General features: G+C 37.4%; 1 protein-coding gene across 4 annotated transcripts in view; it reads left to right on the top strand.

The window, feature by feature from the left end:
• The window catches only part of Wdhd1 (WD repeat and HMG-box DNA binding protein 1), a 51099-nt gene extending 36255 nt beyond the window's left edge, over positions 1–14844 (top strand). Inside the window, exons 17-25 of one of the 4 annotated variants that reach the window (XM_074067970.1) lie at positions 427–558; positions 2008–2234; positions 2404–2522; positions 2643–2699; positions 4787–4824; positions 5267–5437; positions 6325–6455; positions 8717–8855; positions 12929–14844. In XM_074067970.1, the coding sequence (XP_073924071.1) occupies positions 427–558; positions 2008–2234; positions 2404–2522; positions 2643–2699; positions 4787–4824; positions 5267–5437; positions 6325–6455; positions 8717–8855; positions 12929–13123 (1209 nt within the window). In that variant the 3' untranslated portion in view covers positions 13124–14844. Of the gene's footprint in view, positions 1–426; positions 559–2007; positions 2235–2403; positions 2523–2642; positions 2700–4780; positions 4825–5266; positions 5438–6324; positions 6456–8716; positions 8856–12928 lie in introns of all 4 variants that reach the window. The other 3 variants (XM_020175567.2, XM_074067972.1, XM_074067971.1) reach the window with 3 other exon arrangements.
• Positions 14845–18212: the final 3368 nt, after the last annotated feature.

Below are 18212 nucleotides of genomic sequence, written 5' to 3'. Positions count from 1 at the left end.
AGTCCTGTGTCATTAAAACTCATTTCAAATCTTATAATTACTTATTCTAAATAAGGAGCAAACTGTCTTAAAAAAAAATAGTTTACCAAATTCTCTGAGCATTAACTATGAGGAACTTTTTTTTTAGGTACTGGGGTTTGAACTCAGAGTCTTGTACTTGCCAGGCTCTACCACTTAAGCCACTCCGCCAGCCCTCAAGCATTAAATTACAGATACCTAGGAAACTTTAAAGTACTATGTTCATAAGAATAGGAGATAACAGTCAAGCCATAATATCACATTGGAATTTGAATTGTAAAATAGCCTTATTGAAAGGAGCATTTCAGAAATATTTTATTCAGAAACTGGTATCTTCAGGTAAGTACCTAACACTTGCCTGACATTAAGGTAATGTTTGGCTCTAAGCAGTTTTATCCATTTTTGTAGGAACAGTTCTGGCGTTCAGTTATGTTTCACAACCATCTTGATTACTTAGCTAAAAATGGTTATGAATATGAAGAGAGCACTAAAAATCAAGCAATAAAAGAGCAACAGGAACTTTTAATGAAAATGCTTGCGGTGAGTAAAATAAATATATTGAAAAAATTCAAGTTTAATGCTTTTCCATAGGTTGAATTTCTTACAGATAGGTGAATTAGCAATAAGTTTTACCACCTAAGATTCTTAGGTTTTATCCAGTTATGTTTTTCTTCCTGAAAAGTTCTCTTTCCCTCTTGTTGTAGTTAAAATATTTGAAATATTTCCTTGTAGCTAAGGTCATAGGCAGAAGTAAACTCTCCTAGTGCTGTGTGCCTTTCGCTTTTGCTTACCAAGCTGTGTTTTAACAACGCCTCCAGGTGACTGATGCTTAAGAGTTTGAGAACTATGCTCTGGCTCCTGCTTTTATGCTCCACAAAGCTTGTGTGTTTTCAGATCGCCAGTGTTGGATAGTTTTAAGAACTGTTCCCAGGCTTTTGGACACCTCTGCTTTTTGTCATCCTCCTGGAGTTAGACAGCTGTTTGTGGTTTGTGGCCAGTAGCCAAGTTTGGTGCCTTGGATTCTTAAGTACTTTTGTCTTTGGAACAGGGTATCTTAAAAGTTCATTTGTCCTCTTTCCAAGTTGGCTTATCAAAAGAAACATAATATCATTTTTTCTTTTCTGGACTTATACTAGACTGTCAACCTTTTTTTTTTTTTTTTAATTTTTAAATTTTTGTCGGTACTGGGGTTTTGAACTCAGGGCCTCATGCTTGCAAGACAGGCTCTTTACCACTTAAGCCACATCCCCAGTCCTTTTTTTTTTTGCCAACTTTTTTTTTTTTTTTTTTTTGCTGGGGGAGCATCACTGGGGCTTGAACTCAGGACCTCACACTTGCTAGGCAGGCATTCTACCACTTGAGCCACTCTACCAACCCAGCTTTGGTTATTTTTTTAGATAGGGTCTGGCAGTTTTTGCCTAGGCTGGCCTCAGAAGTAAACTGTCCTATTTTTACCTCCCAATAACTGGGAAGGCAGGTATGTGCAACACCCCCAGCTTATTGGTTGAAAGCTTATTGGTTGAGATGGGTGTCTTGCTAACTTTTTGCCTGGTGTGGCCTTGAACCGAGATCCTCCCAATTAGCTGGGATTACAGGCATGAACCATCTTGCCTGGCCAAATTTTTTTTCTTTTTTTATTCTCCTTCCCTGTTGGGGTAGATGGCAGTTGGAAAACAAATTTAAGACAACCATATTTGGATTTTAAATTATTTTCTTATTTTCCTTGCACTGAACGACTTGAAATGATATGTCATATTTCATTGACTCTAAGCTACTATTGATTGTAAATGCACCATTATTTTATTAAGTCACTGAGACAAAAAAGACTGCCAAACTGACCCACTATTAATTGTAAGAAGCTTTCCAATTTCATAGATGTTAAATGTGTGAAAGTATGCATCTTAGAATCAGTGACATACTGTTCTGTTTTACTAGTATCAGTGTTTTAAAATTTTTTATTTCACTTTTTTTTTTTTCTTTTTGGGTTAGCTGTCTTGTAAACTGGATCGAGAATTTCGCTGTGTGGAACTTGCTGATCTAATGACCCAAAATGCTTTGAATTTAGCCATCAAATATGCTTCTCGCTCTCGAAAATTAATATTGGCCCAAAAACTTAGTGAGCTAGCCGTAGAGAAGGCAGCTGAATTGGCAGCAACCCAAGAAGAAGAAGAAGAAGAAGAAGAAGGAGAAGATTTCAGAAAAAAGCTGAGTGCTGGGTAAAAAATAGTCATTTGAATTTTACTTTATCATTGATTTTGCATAGCTCTTTATTATAGTCCTTTTATTATTATCATATTACTGTTGTACTGGGGATACATTGTGACATTTATAAAAGTTCTTACAATGTATCATAGTTGAATTCACCCTTTTATTATTGTCTTTTAGTTATAGTAATACTGCTACAGAGTGGAGCCAGCCAAGGCTCATAAATCAAGTTGAAGAAGATGTTGAGAGCAGAGGAGGAACTGATGATACAGAAGAAAAACCAGAACTACATAAGCATGGTGAGGTGCATTTTCAAGACAATAGAAAATGTTTGCTTGGCTGAGGCAAGTTGAATTTGATGAATATCAAGAATGACTTTATTTTCCTCACTTACATTGTATTGTTTATATTAATTATAGGACAGAGCTCATTATCCAAAAGTGCAGATTCCTCTGATACGCCAACTATTAAGTCAGGTTAGAAATGTTTGTAAATTTGTAATGTCAAGGAAATTTTGCAAGTAGCTTCTGAAGTGATTTATCTATCTTCCATTTTAGGACCTATTTGTTGTTGTTGTTATTGTTTTTATCAGAGATTTTGTTTGTGAAACTGAACATTTAATATGTACTTGTTAAATGCCTACTGTGTGTCCGCCATTTTGCCTGGTGGGGTTAGAGAACTCAAGTAGACATTGAGTTGATCCCTAGCTGGAAAGAGAGATGTTGATGACAGATCTGGGTCTCACTAAGGAAACAGGATGTTGGAGAAACAGTTAAAAGGAATTGGAAGTTAGCTCCTTTTGGGACTGGGGAATAGGAAGGTTAGAGTAGAGACTGCTTTTTTACATATATGTAAACCTTATAGTGCCATTAAATTTTTTAAAGTTGTGTACATACATTACTTTGCTGTTTTAAAATTGTGTGTGTGTGTGTATAAAATTTTTTGGCAGTATTGGGGTTTGAACTCAGGGCCTTGCAATTGCTAGGGAGGTTCTCTACCACTTGAGCCACACACCTCCAGCCCATTGTGTACGTCCATTACTTTGATAAAAGATTCATGTTAAGCTGTGTGATGGCACATGCCTATAATTCCAGTACTTAGGAGGCTGAGGCAAAAGGATCACAAGCTCAAGGACAGCCTCAGCTACATAGCAAGACCCTATCTCCAAAAAAAAGTTGTTTTTAATATATAGAGTATTAAAAGAGTATATAATTAGCTATAATCCAGTTAATAGTGGAGAATGAGTATCCCAAGGAAGTCCTCATGGAGTATTTAAAACCGAGACTGGCAGGATGAACAAACCAACGGGGTACAGGTGAATGGGAGCGGAAACTGGAGAAATGGCACAAGTGAAGACTGTAGAAGGGAGGTGTAAAGAGCATAAGGAGCAGGAGAAAGCAGGACTGGAGGGCTTTGGAGGGGTGGGCAAGAGACAAGTCGTGCAGATGTTGTAGACACATTAAGGATTCTGATCTTTATTCATAGGTCTCTGGGAGGGTGTTTTAAGTTCTAAGCAGGATCAGAGCATGACACAGAGTACCCAGGGGGAGTGAACATAAGACTACTAAGCAGTCCATGTGAGAGATTGAGTAGTTACTTGGGCTAGGTGGTGATGGCGATGATAGAGTTGTAGTGGTGTTTCTGATGGAGTTTAGGAGTTCAGAGTGTGAAGAATGGTTTTGTTTTTTTGAATATTTGAGTAATGGTGATGCCATTCACTAAGTCAGGAACCACCTAGGAAGAAGCACATTTAGATAGGAAGGTAATCAATTATGAGATAAGTAGAGTGTCACATAGACAGTTGGATATTTGGATGAGGAACTCAAGAAAGTAGTCTGGCTTAGAGATACAAAGTTAAAATCATTGGCATAAGTAGAATAATTTAAACCATGAATCTGGATCAGCAGGCATTAGCTTATGCAAAGCAAGAAGGAAAATGAGCTTAAGCGTAGGGAATTCCCAACATTTAAGCATCAGGTAGAGGAAGAGAAGGAACCACTGAAAAAGAATGCAACCACTGGTTCAGAGAGAAAGGGAGAAGTTAGGGAATGCAACATCCCACATTCAAGGGAGGAGAAAGTATTAAGAAAGGAACAGTCCGCTATAAAGGATGCCATTGAAAGGTCAAATAAGATGACTGAAAAGTATCCACCAGATTTGATCACATAAAGATTATCGAGAGCCTTAGCAAGAAGAGAATCTGTAGTAGGGCTGTAAATTGTGTTATTGTATGGAGGGGTGGATGTGCAGGAGGAGATGGGAGTAGCAGTGCCAATAGCTTTTGAAAAATTTGGCTGGATAAGGGATATGAAGACGGTTGCTGAAAGGAATGTGGAAAAGAGGGCTTGTTTTTGGCAATTTTGAGGTTTGAGCTTAGGGCCTCACACTTGCTAGGCAGACATTCTGCTGCTTGAGCCATGCCCAGGCCTGTCTGCTAATAGTTTTAAAAGTTGCAGAGTACCTTTATTTTCATATACTATAGATTAAAATATACTGTAAAAATCATGTGTCGTCTATGTTTTACCCCTATTAAGTGAAGATTTCTTTCTTGTGAAAGGTGCAGTTACCTCTGTCAACCAAGGACGAGTAAACCCCTTCAAGGTAAACTCTTTCCAGTGATATTTCTATTATTTAAATACATGTTCATACAAAGAAATATTTCCAAATGATCAGGTCCCCCTTGCTGGACTTGGAGGTATTAAAGACTGATCATTGTGAAAACAAAGAAGAAGCATTGGTTCACATTTAGGCTAGGCAGGTGCTCTACCACTTGAGCCATTCCACCAGCTTCACATTTAGGCTAAAAGTTATGTTTTCTACTTAGCTTCTAACTACTGATGGTTTCAAAAGATACTCCCTGTTTTTCTTTGGAGTGTGGTATTACAGAATAGCCCATCGATCTTAATTTGAAGTGTTTCACATGTATTTATTTCCAAAGATGAGAGCACAATAAAAACATAACAAATATAAAGGGAAAATAAATCTCTTTTAAATTTTCTTTTCTTCTTTAAACATGAAATGCTAGCACTAGTTTGTTTTTTAGGTATTGGCCAATTCCAAAGAACCAGCCATGCCAGTGAGTTCAACACGTTCAACTAATATTTTAGACAGTATGAACAAATCATCCAGGAAATCCAGTGCACTTAATCGAGCAGCAAATAATGAAAAGTCTCCAGTTATAAAGCCTCTGATTCCAAAGCCAAAGTCTAAGCAGGTACTGTTTCAACTACTCACATCTGTAATAAACAGTATGCAATCTGTTGGTGTTCGATTTTGTTTACTGCTTCAGGTATGAATGGGAGGTGCCAGTGGTTTATCATTGGTTGTCCAGCTGTGAAAGTGGATTCAGTGATGGCTTTGGTCCAGTACCTTCTTTAAATGTATCTACCCCTGGTCCTGGGGACTTTATCTGTACTCTCTTGTAAACCTCCCAAATGGTTCTGAAGCACATCCTTGCTTAGTAATGACTATTTTAGCATATGGCCCTAATCTTCCTTGTTCTATATATGTATTTCATTCTAGATTTGTCATTAAATAGATTATTACATATCTCTCCATTTCATACAATTGTGTTCATTTAGAAAATGTGGAATTTGAAGTATGGGGGATTATTTTGGTTTTGTGTGTACATATTTATTCTCAACTGAGAACTCAAGATTTCAGCTGTTGGTAGATGAATTCTAAATTCTAAATAATTATAAATATTTCTTCCCATATTTCGAAACTTGTTCATAGCATAAAATCCTGATAGATTTAGAGCTTGTATTTCTTTGTTTTATTTGTTTGAACTCAAGGCCTTGTGCTTGCTAGGCTACCACTTGACTCACACCGCCAGCCTTCGTTGCCTTAGGTATTGTTTTAATAGGACCTTGAGCTTATGCCCAGGCCAGCCTGTGCTGTGGTTCTCCTGTTTATGCTTCCCAAGTAGCTGGGGTGACAGTTGTTGTGCCACCATGCCCAGCTTTTATTGGTTGAGATGCAGTCTCTCAAACTTTTTTTGCCCAGGCTCCCTCTAACAGCTATCCTCCTGATCTCCACCTCTTGAGTAGCTAAGATTACAAGTGTGAGCCACCATGCCCAGCCTGACGTTTGTTTTTATAGGTATCTGCAGCATCCTATTTCCAGAAAAAAAGTTCTCAGGCCGATAAGACTGAAGAAGGGAAAGAAGAAAATCCTACAGATGTATCATCTGAAACCCCAGCTGTGTGTCCTCAAAATGCTGAAAACCAAAGGTCAGTACATAACAGTAGCAACCTCATTTTTCAAATGACAAATTATATAAATTTCTTATTATGAGTAATTGGCACTGATAGTGGCCCTTTTAAAAAGTGATGTTACAAAGCTACAAATATTGATTAATGTTCATTTATAGTACATGAGTTTTAAGTTATAATGTATTTTATTGGAACTATATTTTATAATTCATTTTTTGTCTGTTTTGAAGTAACATAGTTACATGGGAGAGAGGGAAGACAGCAAAAGATGCAAAAAGATGTAATGAAAAATAAATCTCCTAGCTGACCAGTTTCACTTTCCAAAAGTAGTCATTGTGTTTTGCACAATGGCAACGTGCCTTCCTTTTTTTGAAGATTATTTCATATTACTTAAATCTTTTTACATCTATTGACTAGGTAAGTCATAAAGCATTTAGTTTTCTTGTGAACAAAAGGTGGTTGCAGGTCTTTTGCTAATACACACAGTATTGCATTTCTGATTCTGATAGATACTGCTAAATTGTTTTGGTTTGTATATCATTTTATCCATCTCCAGTAAGCCCCCCCACCCAAGAAGATTGATAATTCACCTTTTCATACTATCAACTGGCTATACAGAAAATAGACCTTTGAAGCCAGGCATGGTGATGTACACCTGTAATCCCAGCATTTGGCTGGCAGAGGCAGGAGGATTATGAGTTTGAGGTTAGCTTGGTCCATATAGCAAATTCATGGACTACATAAGGAGGTCCTGACTCAAAAACAAACAAACAAAAAGAACTGGGTGACTGGCTATCAGAGTGGCTCAAGTGGCAGAGTGCCTGCCTAGTAAGCATGAGACCCTGAGTTCAAACCCCACTACCACAAAAAACAAGTTTTGAAGTCTCACTAAGGAATTACCATATTTAGCTAATATTTTGTCACAGGTGCTGATATACTAAATCAGAAAAAAAAAAATCAACTTTGTTTTTCTCTTCCAAACACCTATTTAGTGTCAGAAGGTTGAGTGCTCTTAGTTGAATGTGTGACATTGCCCCAAACTGGACTAAAATGAGTCTTTACTAATTACTGTTAAAAGAGTGTGCCATTTTATTTATACATCAAATATTTAAATCTTTTAGTGACTTAGTTTAGTCTTAGTTCCTGGCTCTGGCTTATTTTTGAGATGTTTTCTTATTTCCCTGTCATCTTGTCCTATCTATCCTGCCTCATAAGAACCTTTGTTTTGATACTGATTTTAGCAGTGTTTTGTTTGTTTTATTTTTGTATTATTCTCCTGAAAATAGGATTCAATTAAAATTACTTGAAATTTGTGTATTTTCAGATATTGGGCAAGTAGTTATAGTCATATAGTCTTTTGTTTGGTCAGTTGTTTTTTTGAGTTGGGTCTCACTGTAGCTCAGGATGGCCTGAAACTCTCCATCCTCCTCATTCTGTCTTCTGAGTGCTGTGATTACAGGCATGCTCGCTACTATACCTGGCCTAATGTTTTTTAATAACTTGTTACTCTAAAAATTAAAAAGTTTATAGACAAAAATAATTCATTTTTACTCATTTATGGAAGTAATTCTTTTCTTCTCATTCTTTCTATGTATTATCTCAGTTTCCTTGTCTGTGGACTAGATATTAACTGTTGCCAATTCATAGAGTTATTGCTGAATAAATGAGGTCATATATTCAGCACATAAAGCATTTAGAACAGTGCCTGACAAATAGTAAGTGCTCAGAACTATTAAATATCTGCATTAAACCTTTACTTGCACCTAAAGTCAATTTGTTGTGAAAAGCAGCATCCTAGTAAAATTTACAGTGTGCTGTGGGCTTGCTTCACATGATGATAGTATGAGAAGGACCCAGGTGGGTGAGGACGATGTGATGAGAAAGAGGCTTAAGGGCAGTCAGCAAGGTTTCAAATAGCTGGTTTGTGAAATGGAGAAAGGGAACTAGAGGAATTTTAATGGGCCAGAAGGGCAAAGTAAGGTTGGAGACCTTGAGCTTGTAAACACAAGAGTTGAAAGTACAGAGTTCAGGGTTGCTGCACTTAGAAAGTATAAATGTGAGGAATCCTTTTGAATTGACCTTTGTAAAGAGGGGATTTTTCATTTCATTAATCCTGCAGTCTCTGGTTGGTTTAAAGTATAGGAATAGTAAGTGTAATTGTGTTTCCCTTATCTTATATTGGCATACAAAGACTAATGTTAATTACTAATTTAAAAAGTCATATGGCACTTTAAACTGTGTATTAAGCATTAAAAAATTTCATGTAATTTCTATTTTAGGCCAAAGACCGGGTTCCAGGTGTGGCTGGAAGAAAACAGAAGTAATATTTTGTCTGACAATCCTGACTTTTCAGATGAAGCAGACATAATAAAAGAAGGAATGATTCGATTTAGAGTACTGTCAGCTGAAGAAAGGAAGGTAAGGATAATTTTGCTAGGATTGAGATTTTTAGTGCATTTCCTAGGCTTAAAGAATTCTGAGAGAAATGATTATTTTTATTTTTGGAAAATTTAATATATCATAAAACTCTTGATGGACAGGAAATTAAATGTAAAGGTCAGATTCAAGCATGTGGATTTGTAGTAATTACTACTGAGTTAATTTTTTATGGTTAACTTTTTTTTTGGCAGTAAACTATTTATATAAATATGTGGTTTTAGGGTAATACTACTAAGAAAAAATGCTTTAGTTATAAATCAAAGCAAAAAAGGTTAAGTAAAAATGAGTTTAATCCACATTTTTGAATTAGTACATTTCTTAAAGGTGTGAATTTCTTTTTCTTTCTTTTCATTTTTGGTGGTGGTGGTACTGGGGTTTGAACTCAGGGCCTTGCATTTGCTAGGTTCTACTTCTTGAACCACGCCTCCAGCTCTCTTGCAAATAGAATTTCTTAAAATGCTAGCTACTTACACTGAATACTTTTTACACATAAGAATATTCCTTATACAATGGAGAAATAGCAGCCTCTTCAACAAAAACTGCTGGGAAAACTGGTTAGCAGTCTGCAAAAAACTGAAACTAGATCCATGTATATCACCCTATACCAAGATTAACTCAAAATGGATCAAGGATCTTAATATCAGACCCCAAACTCTTAAGTTGATACAAGAAAGAGTAGGAAATACTCTGGAGTTAGTAGGTATAGGTAAGAACTTTCTCAATGAAACCCCAGCAGCACAGCAACTAAGAGATAGCATAGATAAATGGGACCTCATAAAACTAAAAAGCTTCTGTTCATCAAAAGAAATGGTCTCTAAACTGAAGAGAACACCCACAGAGTGGGAGAAAATATTTGCCAATTATACATCAGACAAAGGACTGATAACCAGAATATACAGGGAACTTAAAAAACTAAATTCTCGCAAAACTAATGAACCAATAAAGAAATGGGCATGTGAACTAAACAGAACTTTCTCAAAAGAAGAAATTCAAATGGCCAAAAAACACATGAAAAAATGCTCACCATCTCTAGCAATAAAGGAAATGCAAATTAAAACCACACTAAGATTCCACCTCACCCCTGTTAGAATAGCCATCATCAGCAACACCACCAACAACAGGTGTTGGCGAGGATGCGGGGAAAAAGGAACCCTCTTACACTGTTGGTGGGAATGTAGACTAGTACAACCACTCTGGAAAAAAATTTGGAGGCTACTTAAAAAGCTGGACATCGATCTACCATTTGATCCAGCAATACCACTCTTGGGGATATACCCAAAAGACTGTTACTCCAGAGGCACCTGCACATCCATGTTTATTGCGGCACTATTCACAATAGCCAAGTTATAGAAACAGCCAAGATGCCCCACCACTGACGAATGGATTTAGAAAATGTGGTATCTATACACAATGGAATTTTATGCAGCCATGAAGAAGAACGAAATGTTATCATTCGCTGGTAAATGGATGGAACTGGAGAACATCATTCTGAGTGAGGTTAGCCTGGCCCGAAAGACCAAAAATCGTATGTTCTCCCTCATATGTGGACATTAGATCAAGGGCAAACACAACAAGGGGATTGGACTATGAGCACATGATAAAAGCGAGAGCACACAAGGGAGGGGTGAGGATAGGTAAGACACCTAAAAAACTAGCTAGCATTTGTTGCCCTTAATGCAGAGAAACTAAAGCAGATACCTTAAAGCAACTGAGGCCAATAGGAAAAGGGGAACAGGTACTAGAGAAAAGGTTAGATCAAAAAGAATTAACCTAGAAGGTAACACCCACGCACAGGAAATCAATGTGAGTCAACTCCCTGTATAGCTATCCTTATCTCAACCAGCAAAAACCCTTGTTCCTTCCTATTATTGCTTATACTCTCTCTACAACAAAATTAGAGATAAGGGCAAAATAGTTTCTGCTGGGTATTGGGGGGGGGAGCGGGAGGGGGTGGAGTGGGTGGTAAGGGAGGGGGTGGGGGCAGGGGGGAGAAATGAACCAAGCCTTGTATGCACATATGAATAATAAAAGAAAAATGAAAAAAAAAAATATTCCTTTTGAGGGGGAAAACCCTAGTGCACTGGGTACTGGTCCAGCCTTTCACTTAGAAATTAAAACAGGTAGCTTGCTTCTCCTGTGAATTTCTTCTGTATACAGAAAAGAAGGAGTAGCCTTCTGTCAGAAGGGAAGCAATGTGGGTTTTGTTCCAATCAAATCCTTAGACTTCACTTCCTCAGGGAGGCAGTATGCAGCATGGGTACCTAGCAACATAGATACTTGCTTTAATGCATTGGATTTTATGAAGAAAGGTATGATGTAATGGGAAAGCTAGTAACTGGTCTAACTGCTTCCAGCATCATTTAGACCCTCTTTAGCAATTTTGTGTTTCTTATTTTTTATAAGTGTTCATAAAGGATAAAAATTCTAAAGAATTAGATAAGTTAACACTGGAGTGAGTAAGCTTACACTGCAAAAAAGGAAAGTGATGAAGCAAAAGTTGTGATTGTTTTTTGTTTGGGGTGGGTTTTTGTTTTTTTTTAATTTTGTTTTGTTTTGTTTATTTGTTTTTTTCCACTGTTGAGGATAGAACACAGGGCCTTGTGCATGATCTGCTGAATCATATCCCCAACTCTTGATTGTGGGGTTTTTTTTCCCCTTCCTTTTTTTTCCCATGGGACTCAGGACCTCACACTTGTTAGGCAAGCGCTCTCTTACTGCTTGAGCCACTCCACCAGCATTTTTTAATTTAATTTTTTAATTTTTGTAGCATTAGGGTTTGAACTCAGCTTCTCACGGTTGCTAGGCAGGTTCTCTACCACTTGAGTAATTCCACCAGTCCCCCTCTTCTTTAAATAAATAAGTGGCCAGGAAATTGAAACATTAGAAGTGGTGCTTTTACAGATTAAAAGAAATTTAAGAGACAGATGAGCTGGGGATGCGGCTCAAGTGGTAGAGTGCCTGTCTAGTGGTACTGGAATTTAAACTCAGAACCTCACACTTGCTAGGCTGGTGCGCTACCACTTGAGCCACTCCCAACAGCCCTTTTTTTTGATGGGTTTTTTTCGAGATAGGGTCTCACAAACTATTTGCCTGGGCTGGCTTTGAACCTCGGTCTTCCTTATTTCTGCCTCCCAAGGAGCTAGGATTACAGGCATGAGCTACCAGCACCATCCCAAGCAACTTTCTAGATTCCACATTAGTGAAATCATGAAGTCCTTATCTTTATGTGCCTGGCTTATTTAACTTAACATATTGATCCCCAGTTCTATCCATGCTGCTGCAAATGACAGGATTTCATTTTTATGGCTTGGTGTTCATCCTGGATATGCAGCACATTTTCTGTATCCATTCATCAACTTATAGACATTTCAGCTCTTTCCATTTCTCGGCTGTTGTGAATAGTGCTGCAGTGAACCTGGGGGTGCAAGTGTTCTTCAACATGCTGATTTTATTTCCTTTGGATATATATCCAGTAGGGGATTGCTGGATCATGGTAGTTGCAGTTTTAATTTTTTGAGGAACCTCCATACTGTTTTCACTGACTGTGCTAATTTATATTCCCACCAATGATGTGCAAGGGTTCTCTTTTTTACACATATTTGCCAGTGCTTTTTTGCTTCGGTCTTTTTGTTAATAGCTCTTCTCACTGGGATAAGATGTCATTGTGGCTTAGTTTGCATTACCCTAATGATAATGGACCTATCAGACATTTGTATGTCTTCTTTTGAGAATGTCTACTTATGAACTATTGCCCATTTTTTAATCATGTTATTGGGATTTTTTGCTATTGAGGTTTTGAGGTTCCTTAAATATTCTGGATCAGCACCTTGTTAGATAGTTTGCAGGTATTTTCTTCAAAATATTGTATTCTTCAAAAAGAATAAAATATTTGTTAACAAGTAGAACCTTTAATGATTAGCTAACAATTAAAGGGCTAATTGTTCTATTTTATATATAAGAATGTTACCCAGGGAAATAAATAAACCATTTCTATTCTATTTCTTTGTTGTTGCATAAAAATCTTTTATCTTCACCCCCAATATTTTACAAAGGCTTGGACTAACAAGGCCAAGGGAGAAACTGCAAATGATGGAACTGAAGCAAAGAAGCGAAAACGTGATGAAAGTCATAAAACAGAAAACCAAAAAGAAGCAGCAGAAGAGAATCTGAGCTTGCCTAAGAAGCAAAAACCTTTAGATCTTTCTACCAATCAGAAACTGTCAGCTTTTGCATTTAAGCAGGACTAAAGGAAGAAAGTGATCTTAGGAAAGTAATGGATTTTTTGGTCTTCTTTGAATCTGTCCCTTTTTTTTTTTTCTTTTAGTCTTTAGGAAACTCATTACATACATATTTTTAAAGAGTTAAAGACAACTGTCTTTATAAGATAATATAGTTGATGGGGGTGTAGCTCAAGCTTGCCTAACATGTATGAGATACTGGGCTTGATCCCCAGCACCACGCACACAAAAAAATATAATGTGGCAATTATATGGTATCAGAAAGCCCAGTGAAAACAACAATCTCTGTGGATCACTCTGCTCCCAGTGGAGCAGTAGCATTGTGCTGCAGTCACTGGCTAGAGGCCACTGTATGTCCCAGTTGAAGCCAGTTTGATTTGTTTCTTACCTCTGCCAAAGTACCTTCCAGGGGTTTCCTCACTTTGTGTCATGGACTGAGAAGTACCACAGTCATCCCCTTCCCAAGTATGTTTCCATAGACTGTTCTCCATGTCTATATTAGATCTAGGGGACTGTTTTAATATGGGCCCTAAGCATGTAAATAATCTTGTAGATGAGACATTTTCTTTTGTGTGGTTTGGAGATTGCTTTATATATGGCTTTCGATTGCCTGTTTAGCTTGAGTTTTGGGGTTTTGTTTTTGTTTTTAAGATAATAAACTTTCTTGTTTCCATATTTGCCTTGGTATGGTCTTAACATTGTATTTCCAGGAAGTAGAAGTGTTTCTATAAAATGTATCTGTGTTTACCATCACAATTTCTCCCACTTTCCTCCCCTCTCTTGCCCCACATTGTCCACGTAGTAGAGAAGAGCTGAAGGCATTGCTTTGAGAGCGTGGCAGTGCAGGACATCGTGGGCTCCTGCAGAATACCCTGGTTATCAGCAACAGCAGTACTCTGCTAAGCAAGTCTTTGAGGGCTTGATAAGAGGAGCATAGTCAGAATTAGGAAAATGTTTAACTCTTTTTATTTTGAATAGACATGTTTAATTGTTTCATGCATTTTGTCTATCCCAAGCAGAGATAATATAAAAGCAGCCACATAAAGGCAAAGTACAGGTATGGAAATTAGTAAAATAAAGTCAGGTGACTCAAAATCAAGGATAGGTTGAAACGAACAAAATAGGTTGAAAATTTAGACATACAGGAGCCAAAGGATATTCCTTATTCCATGATGATTATTAAGGTTAGAAAGGATACATTTCTCATTTTTTAAAGTCGTAGTTGGTGTTGAGAGATACTATAGTGCAGTTGTTGGGATCACAGATTCCAAAGCTAGACTGCCTGAGTTTGAAGACTTTCACTACCTACCAGCTGGATAACATTCTAGTCTACTTATCTGTAAACCACAGAATTATAAGATCAGATAGAAGAACTTTGTTCCTGACGTATAGTAAGTTTTTATACAAATGTTAGTTATCCTTATTATGCTGTGGCCTATTTCATTCTGCTTTATCATTGGATTTGATTCTGAATACCTGTGAACTAATTTTGATTTCAAGATCTTGAAGTACAGGTTTACATGTAGTATTTTGAAAAGCATATTTATAGACATGTATTTTATTTCCTCAACTTGCTTATTGTACAAACTGTATTTCCCAAGGATATAATCCTTGAGTGTTATATTTCATATACTTAGGAACCTGATAATACTGAGTATTTGCAAAAGGATTTTTTTTAATCTCATTTGTTCGAAGGAAGGTTTTTATATCAATTTGGCTTAAGTCACAAACCAGATATTTGAAACCAAGAAACATTATCTTAATTTCTTTGCACTATAAGATAAACCTAGTTTTTTTCCACCTTTTTTTCCAGAAAACTAGGACTTAGAAAAATGTAAGTGGAAATAAATGAACTATTATCAATAATATTACCTATTTCAGCTTACTGTATGCTATAGAGAGTTGTCATTCATTCTCCAAAAGTAAAAGTTTCTCAGATTATTTTACAGCCTTGTACAGTAAGCCTGCCTTACTTACAGATTTATTACACATGATTTTGACCAAAGCACCGTTTAATAAAAATTAATAAAAACGAAAAGAAATTTCCAAAGCAAACTTTAAATTCCTGGAGCAGCTCAGTGGATACAGAGCAGTGCTCAGTGAGTCCCATGTTATCATCAGTTGTGTCATTTGTGGCCTGCTGTGTTTCTCTGCCCTTAATTTTGTGAAAATCTGCCTCCCAAAACTCAAATGATTCCCCTAAAACAAGGTAAAAGTTAGTGCACATAATTTAAGTGGTGAAGCGAAAACTTTAGATTTGTTCAAAGGTGTCGTGTCTTAGTGGGGAGGTTGGTTGGGGTTATGGGAAAAGTGAATCAAGCGTCTGGAGTACAGCCCTGAACGCAACCTGAGCATGCGTGGGTTTTTCGCACTGGCTGTCTCCTTGGAACCCATAGACCCACAGATACCAAGGCATCATCTTCCTTTGCAAGACATTATTAGGGCAACCATTCAACTATAAGGTTAGAGTTTTTCCCCTAAAATCACTACTAATAACAGAGTTTATAGTCAAGACCAGTTTGGAGCCTCTCAGTGACTTTTTTGAAGTAGAGAAAATGTAAGAGCTTAAAATGACTCTGTTGCTTCTGGCCATCTGATGGAATGAATACTGTAGGGAACAAAATTTAGCATGTTTCTAAGTCTCATTGCAAGTATAGGACAACCTTATAAAGAAACCCTCTAAAGATCAGTTTTAGAAAATAAAATGGCCTTGGTTTCCAACCTGGTGCGTTAGGTATCTTAACCTCAGCATACCTAAGCATTGGAAATGTTTGGTAAAATTTCTAAAACCGCACAGGTAATACAATGCTAGTGTATTAGGCAGGAATTCTCAGAAGGCAAAAACAAAGTTAAAGTGGCAACACAGGCAGGAGATCAGAAAGTAAAGCCAGTTCTCATTTTGAGGGCATTTGCCAAACCCATGTCTTCCAGTTCTTTTGACTGAATAACAAATCCTCTCAACATTTAATAGCTTAAAATAATGACTGCGTTAATTTTGTTCACAAATCTGCAATTTGGGTAGAACTCAGCAGAATAATTTATCTCTGCTCTGCTTATCCCCAGCTGGGATTGGAGTCATTTGAAGGCCCCCTTCCTTACACAGGTCTGACAAGTGATACAGGACCCCTGTCCTTGACCTCTCTGTGCGGTCTGCATGGGCAATGTGGACTTCTTCCCAGCATGGTAACTCAGGAGGAGGATGAGCACCCTAAGACAGAACTGGAAGTCATATCGCCTTTCTGTGCCTGCTTCCGAAGTCGACAGGATGGAGTGAAGCATGGCTCAGGTGGTAGAGTGTGCTTGCCCTGAGTTCACTCTCTAGTACCAAAACAAAAGGCCAAAAGGACTTTACCTCGCTGTATCTTCAGAAGCAGATTAAGCAGCCCATATTCAGAGGGGGGAATTTAGCCCATTCCTGTCACAAAGGAATGTTACCTGTAAAAAGAGCATATGAGGTTAGATGCGTTGATGGGTCCGTCTTTGCAAAATGCAAACTGCCACACTGAGTGACCCTCACTTTTCATGGCCTCATGTTCAGTGAACAGCAGACAAAGCCCAGGGCCTACCCCTAGTGAGATGTGTAATAGGAAATTCTCCCTCTTGCAAAGTTAGTATCCTAAAGAACAGCTGCTTGCTGAGGTGTTTGCAATGCTGAGGATTGAAACCCAGGGCACTGTACATGGTAAGCAAGTGCTTTGCTACTGAGCTATATACTTTCAGTCCTTCTCTGACTTTAAGGTAAATCAAAAGTGAATTCATTCTGTCCCCTTGTCTCACACACACACACACACACACACATCTCAAAAAAAAGGGGGTATTTATATTATTATAAATATATTCCCATTAATGAAGAATTAGTAACTATAACTATTAATAACTAAAATTGGCCCCCACACAGGTATGTGGTGTAAGTTCATGCTCCATAGGGGTAAAAGACATAAAAAAAAAAAAAAAAAAGTCAGCCAGCCAGGCACTGGTGGCTCACATCTATAATCCTAGCTCCTTGAGAAGCTGAAATCAGGAGGATCTTGGTTTAAGGCCAGCCCAGGCAAATAGTTCAAGAGAACCACATCTCTAAAACCAGAGCAAAATTGACTAGAGGTCTGACTCAAGAAGTAGAGTGCCTACTTTGTCAAGCAGGAAACCCCAATCCCACCAAAATAAATAAAATATGAAAACAACAACGAACAATCCAAGCTTAGATTTTAAAGTGTGGTTTTTGTGCCAGAATAGATGGAAGGTGGCAGTCTTTTGTGGTTGATTCAACTTTTTCCTAGTCTGTGACATAAAGTGTAAAAGCTGATTAAGTAGAAAGTAAACATAATATAGTTTAAAAACCAGAGGTTGTTTCTTTGAAAGTCTTATAAATTAGAAAATTTTCTGGCAAGAGTGATCAAAATGAAAAAGTATAAATAAATGATCTTACCAATGAAATTATTAGTAATGGTACAATTACTAATTAGAAATGTACATTAGAAATGGTACAATTACGAAAAGGAGGCTGGTGATAATCAGTTTCATGTATCCACTTGGCTAGAATATAGTTGTCAGTATTTGAAGGTGTTTTATAGGTCATATTAAAGTCCATCATTAAGAAGCTGTAAGTAACGGAGAATATTCTAGGTAATGAGTGGGGGAGGGGATACACATTCTTGAAGAATAGTGTGAAGCAGATTAATGGCAAATAAAATGTTTTGCCCAGAGTTGGAACTGGTCTCCTGCAAAGGGTTCCTGTGGATACAGCTGGCTAGGAGTTGATACAGACAGGTTAACTAAAGAGGGAGGAGTATTAATGTGGTTTAATAAGATAGACTCTTCATGACATCATTTCCCTCTCAAATGAAATGTTATAGCGGTTGATTAAAAATAGTAACTGGGTGTTTCTAAAATATGCAAGGAACTCTCACACTCAACGTTGAAAGCCAAAACTCAAAGCCTGTAGTCCAATTAGGAAATGAGCAAAAGACATGCATAAACATTCACTAGAATGTAGATGGGGGCAAATAAACACATGAAAAGATGTTCAATAACATTAGCCATCACAGACATGCAAGTTATAATTACAGTGAGATATCACTATGTGCCTATCAGCATAGCC

This window comes from Castor canadensis, chromosome 3, assembly GCF_047511655.1.
Source record: "Castor canadensis chromosome 3, mCasCan1.hap1v2, whole genome shotgun sequence".
Classification (NCBI taxonomy): domain Eukaryota; kingdom Metazoa; phylum Chordata; class Mammalia; order Rodentia; family Castoridae; genus Castor; species Castor canadensis.
This window is presented reverse-complemented; position numbering and strand designations above follow the sequence as displayed.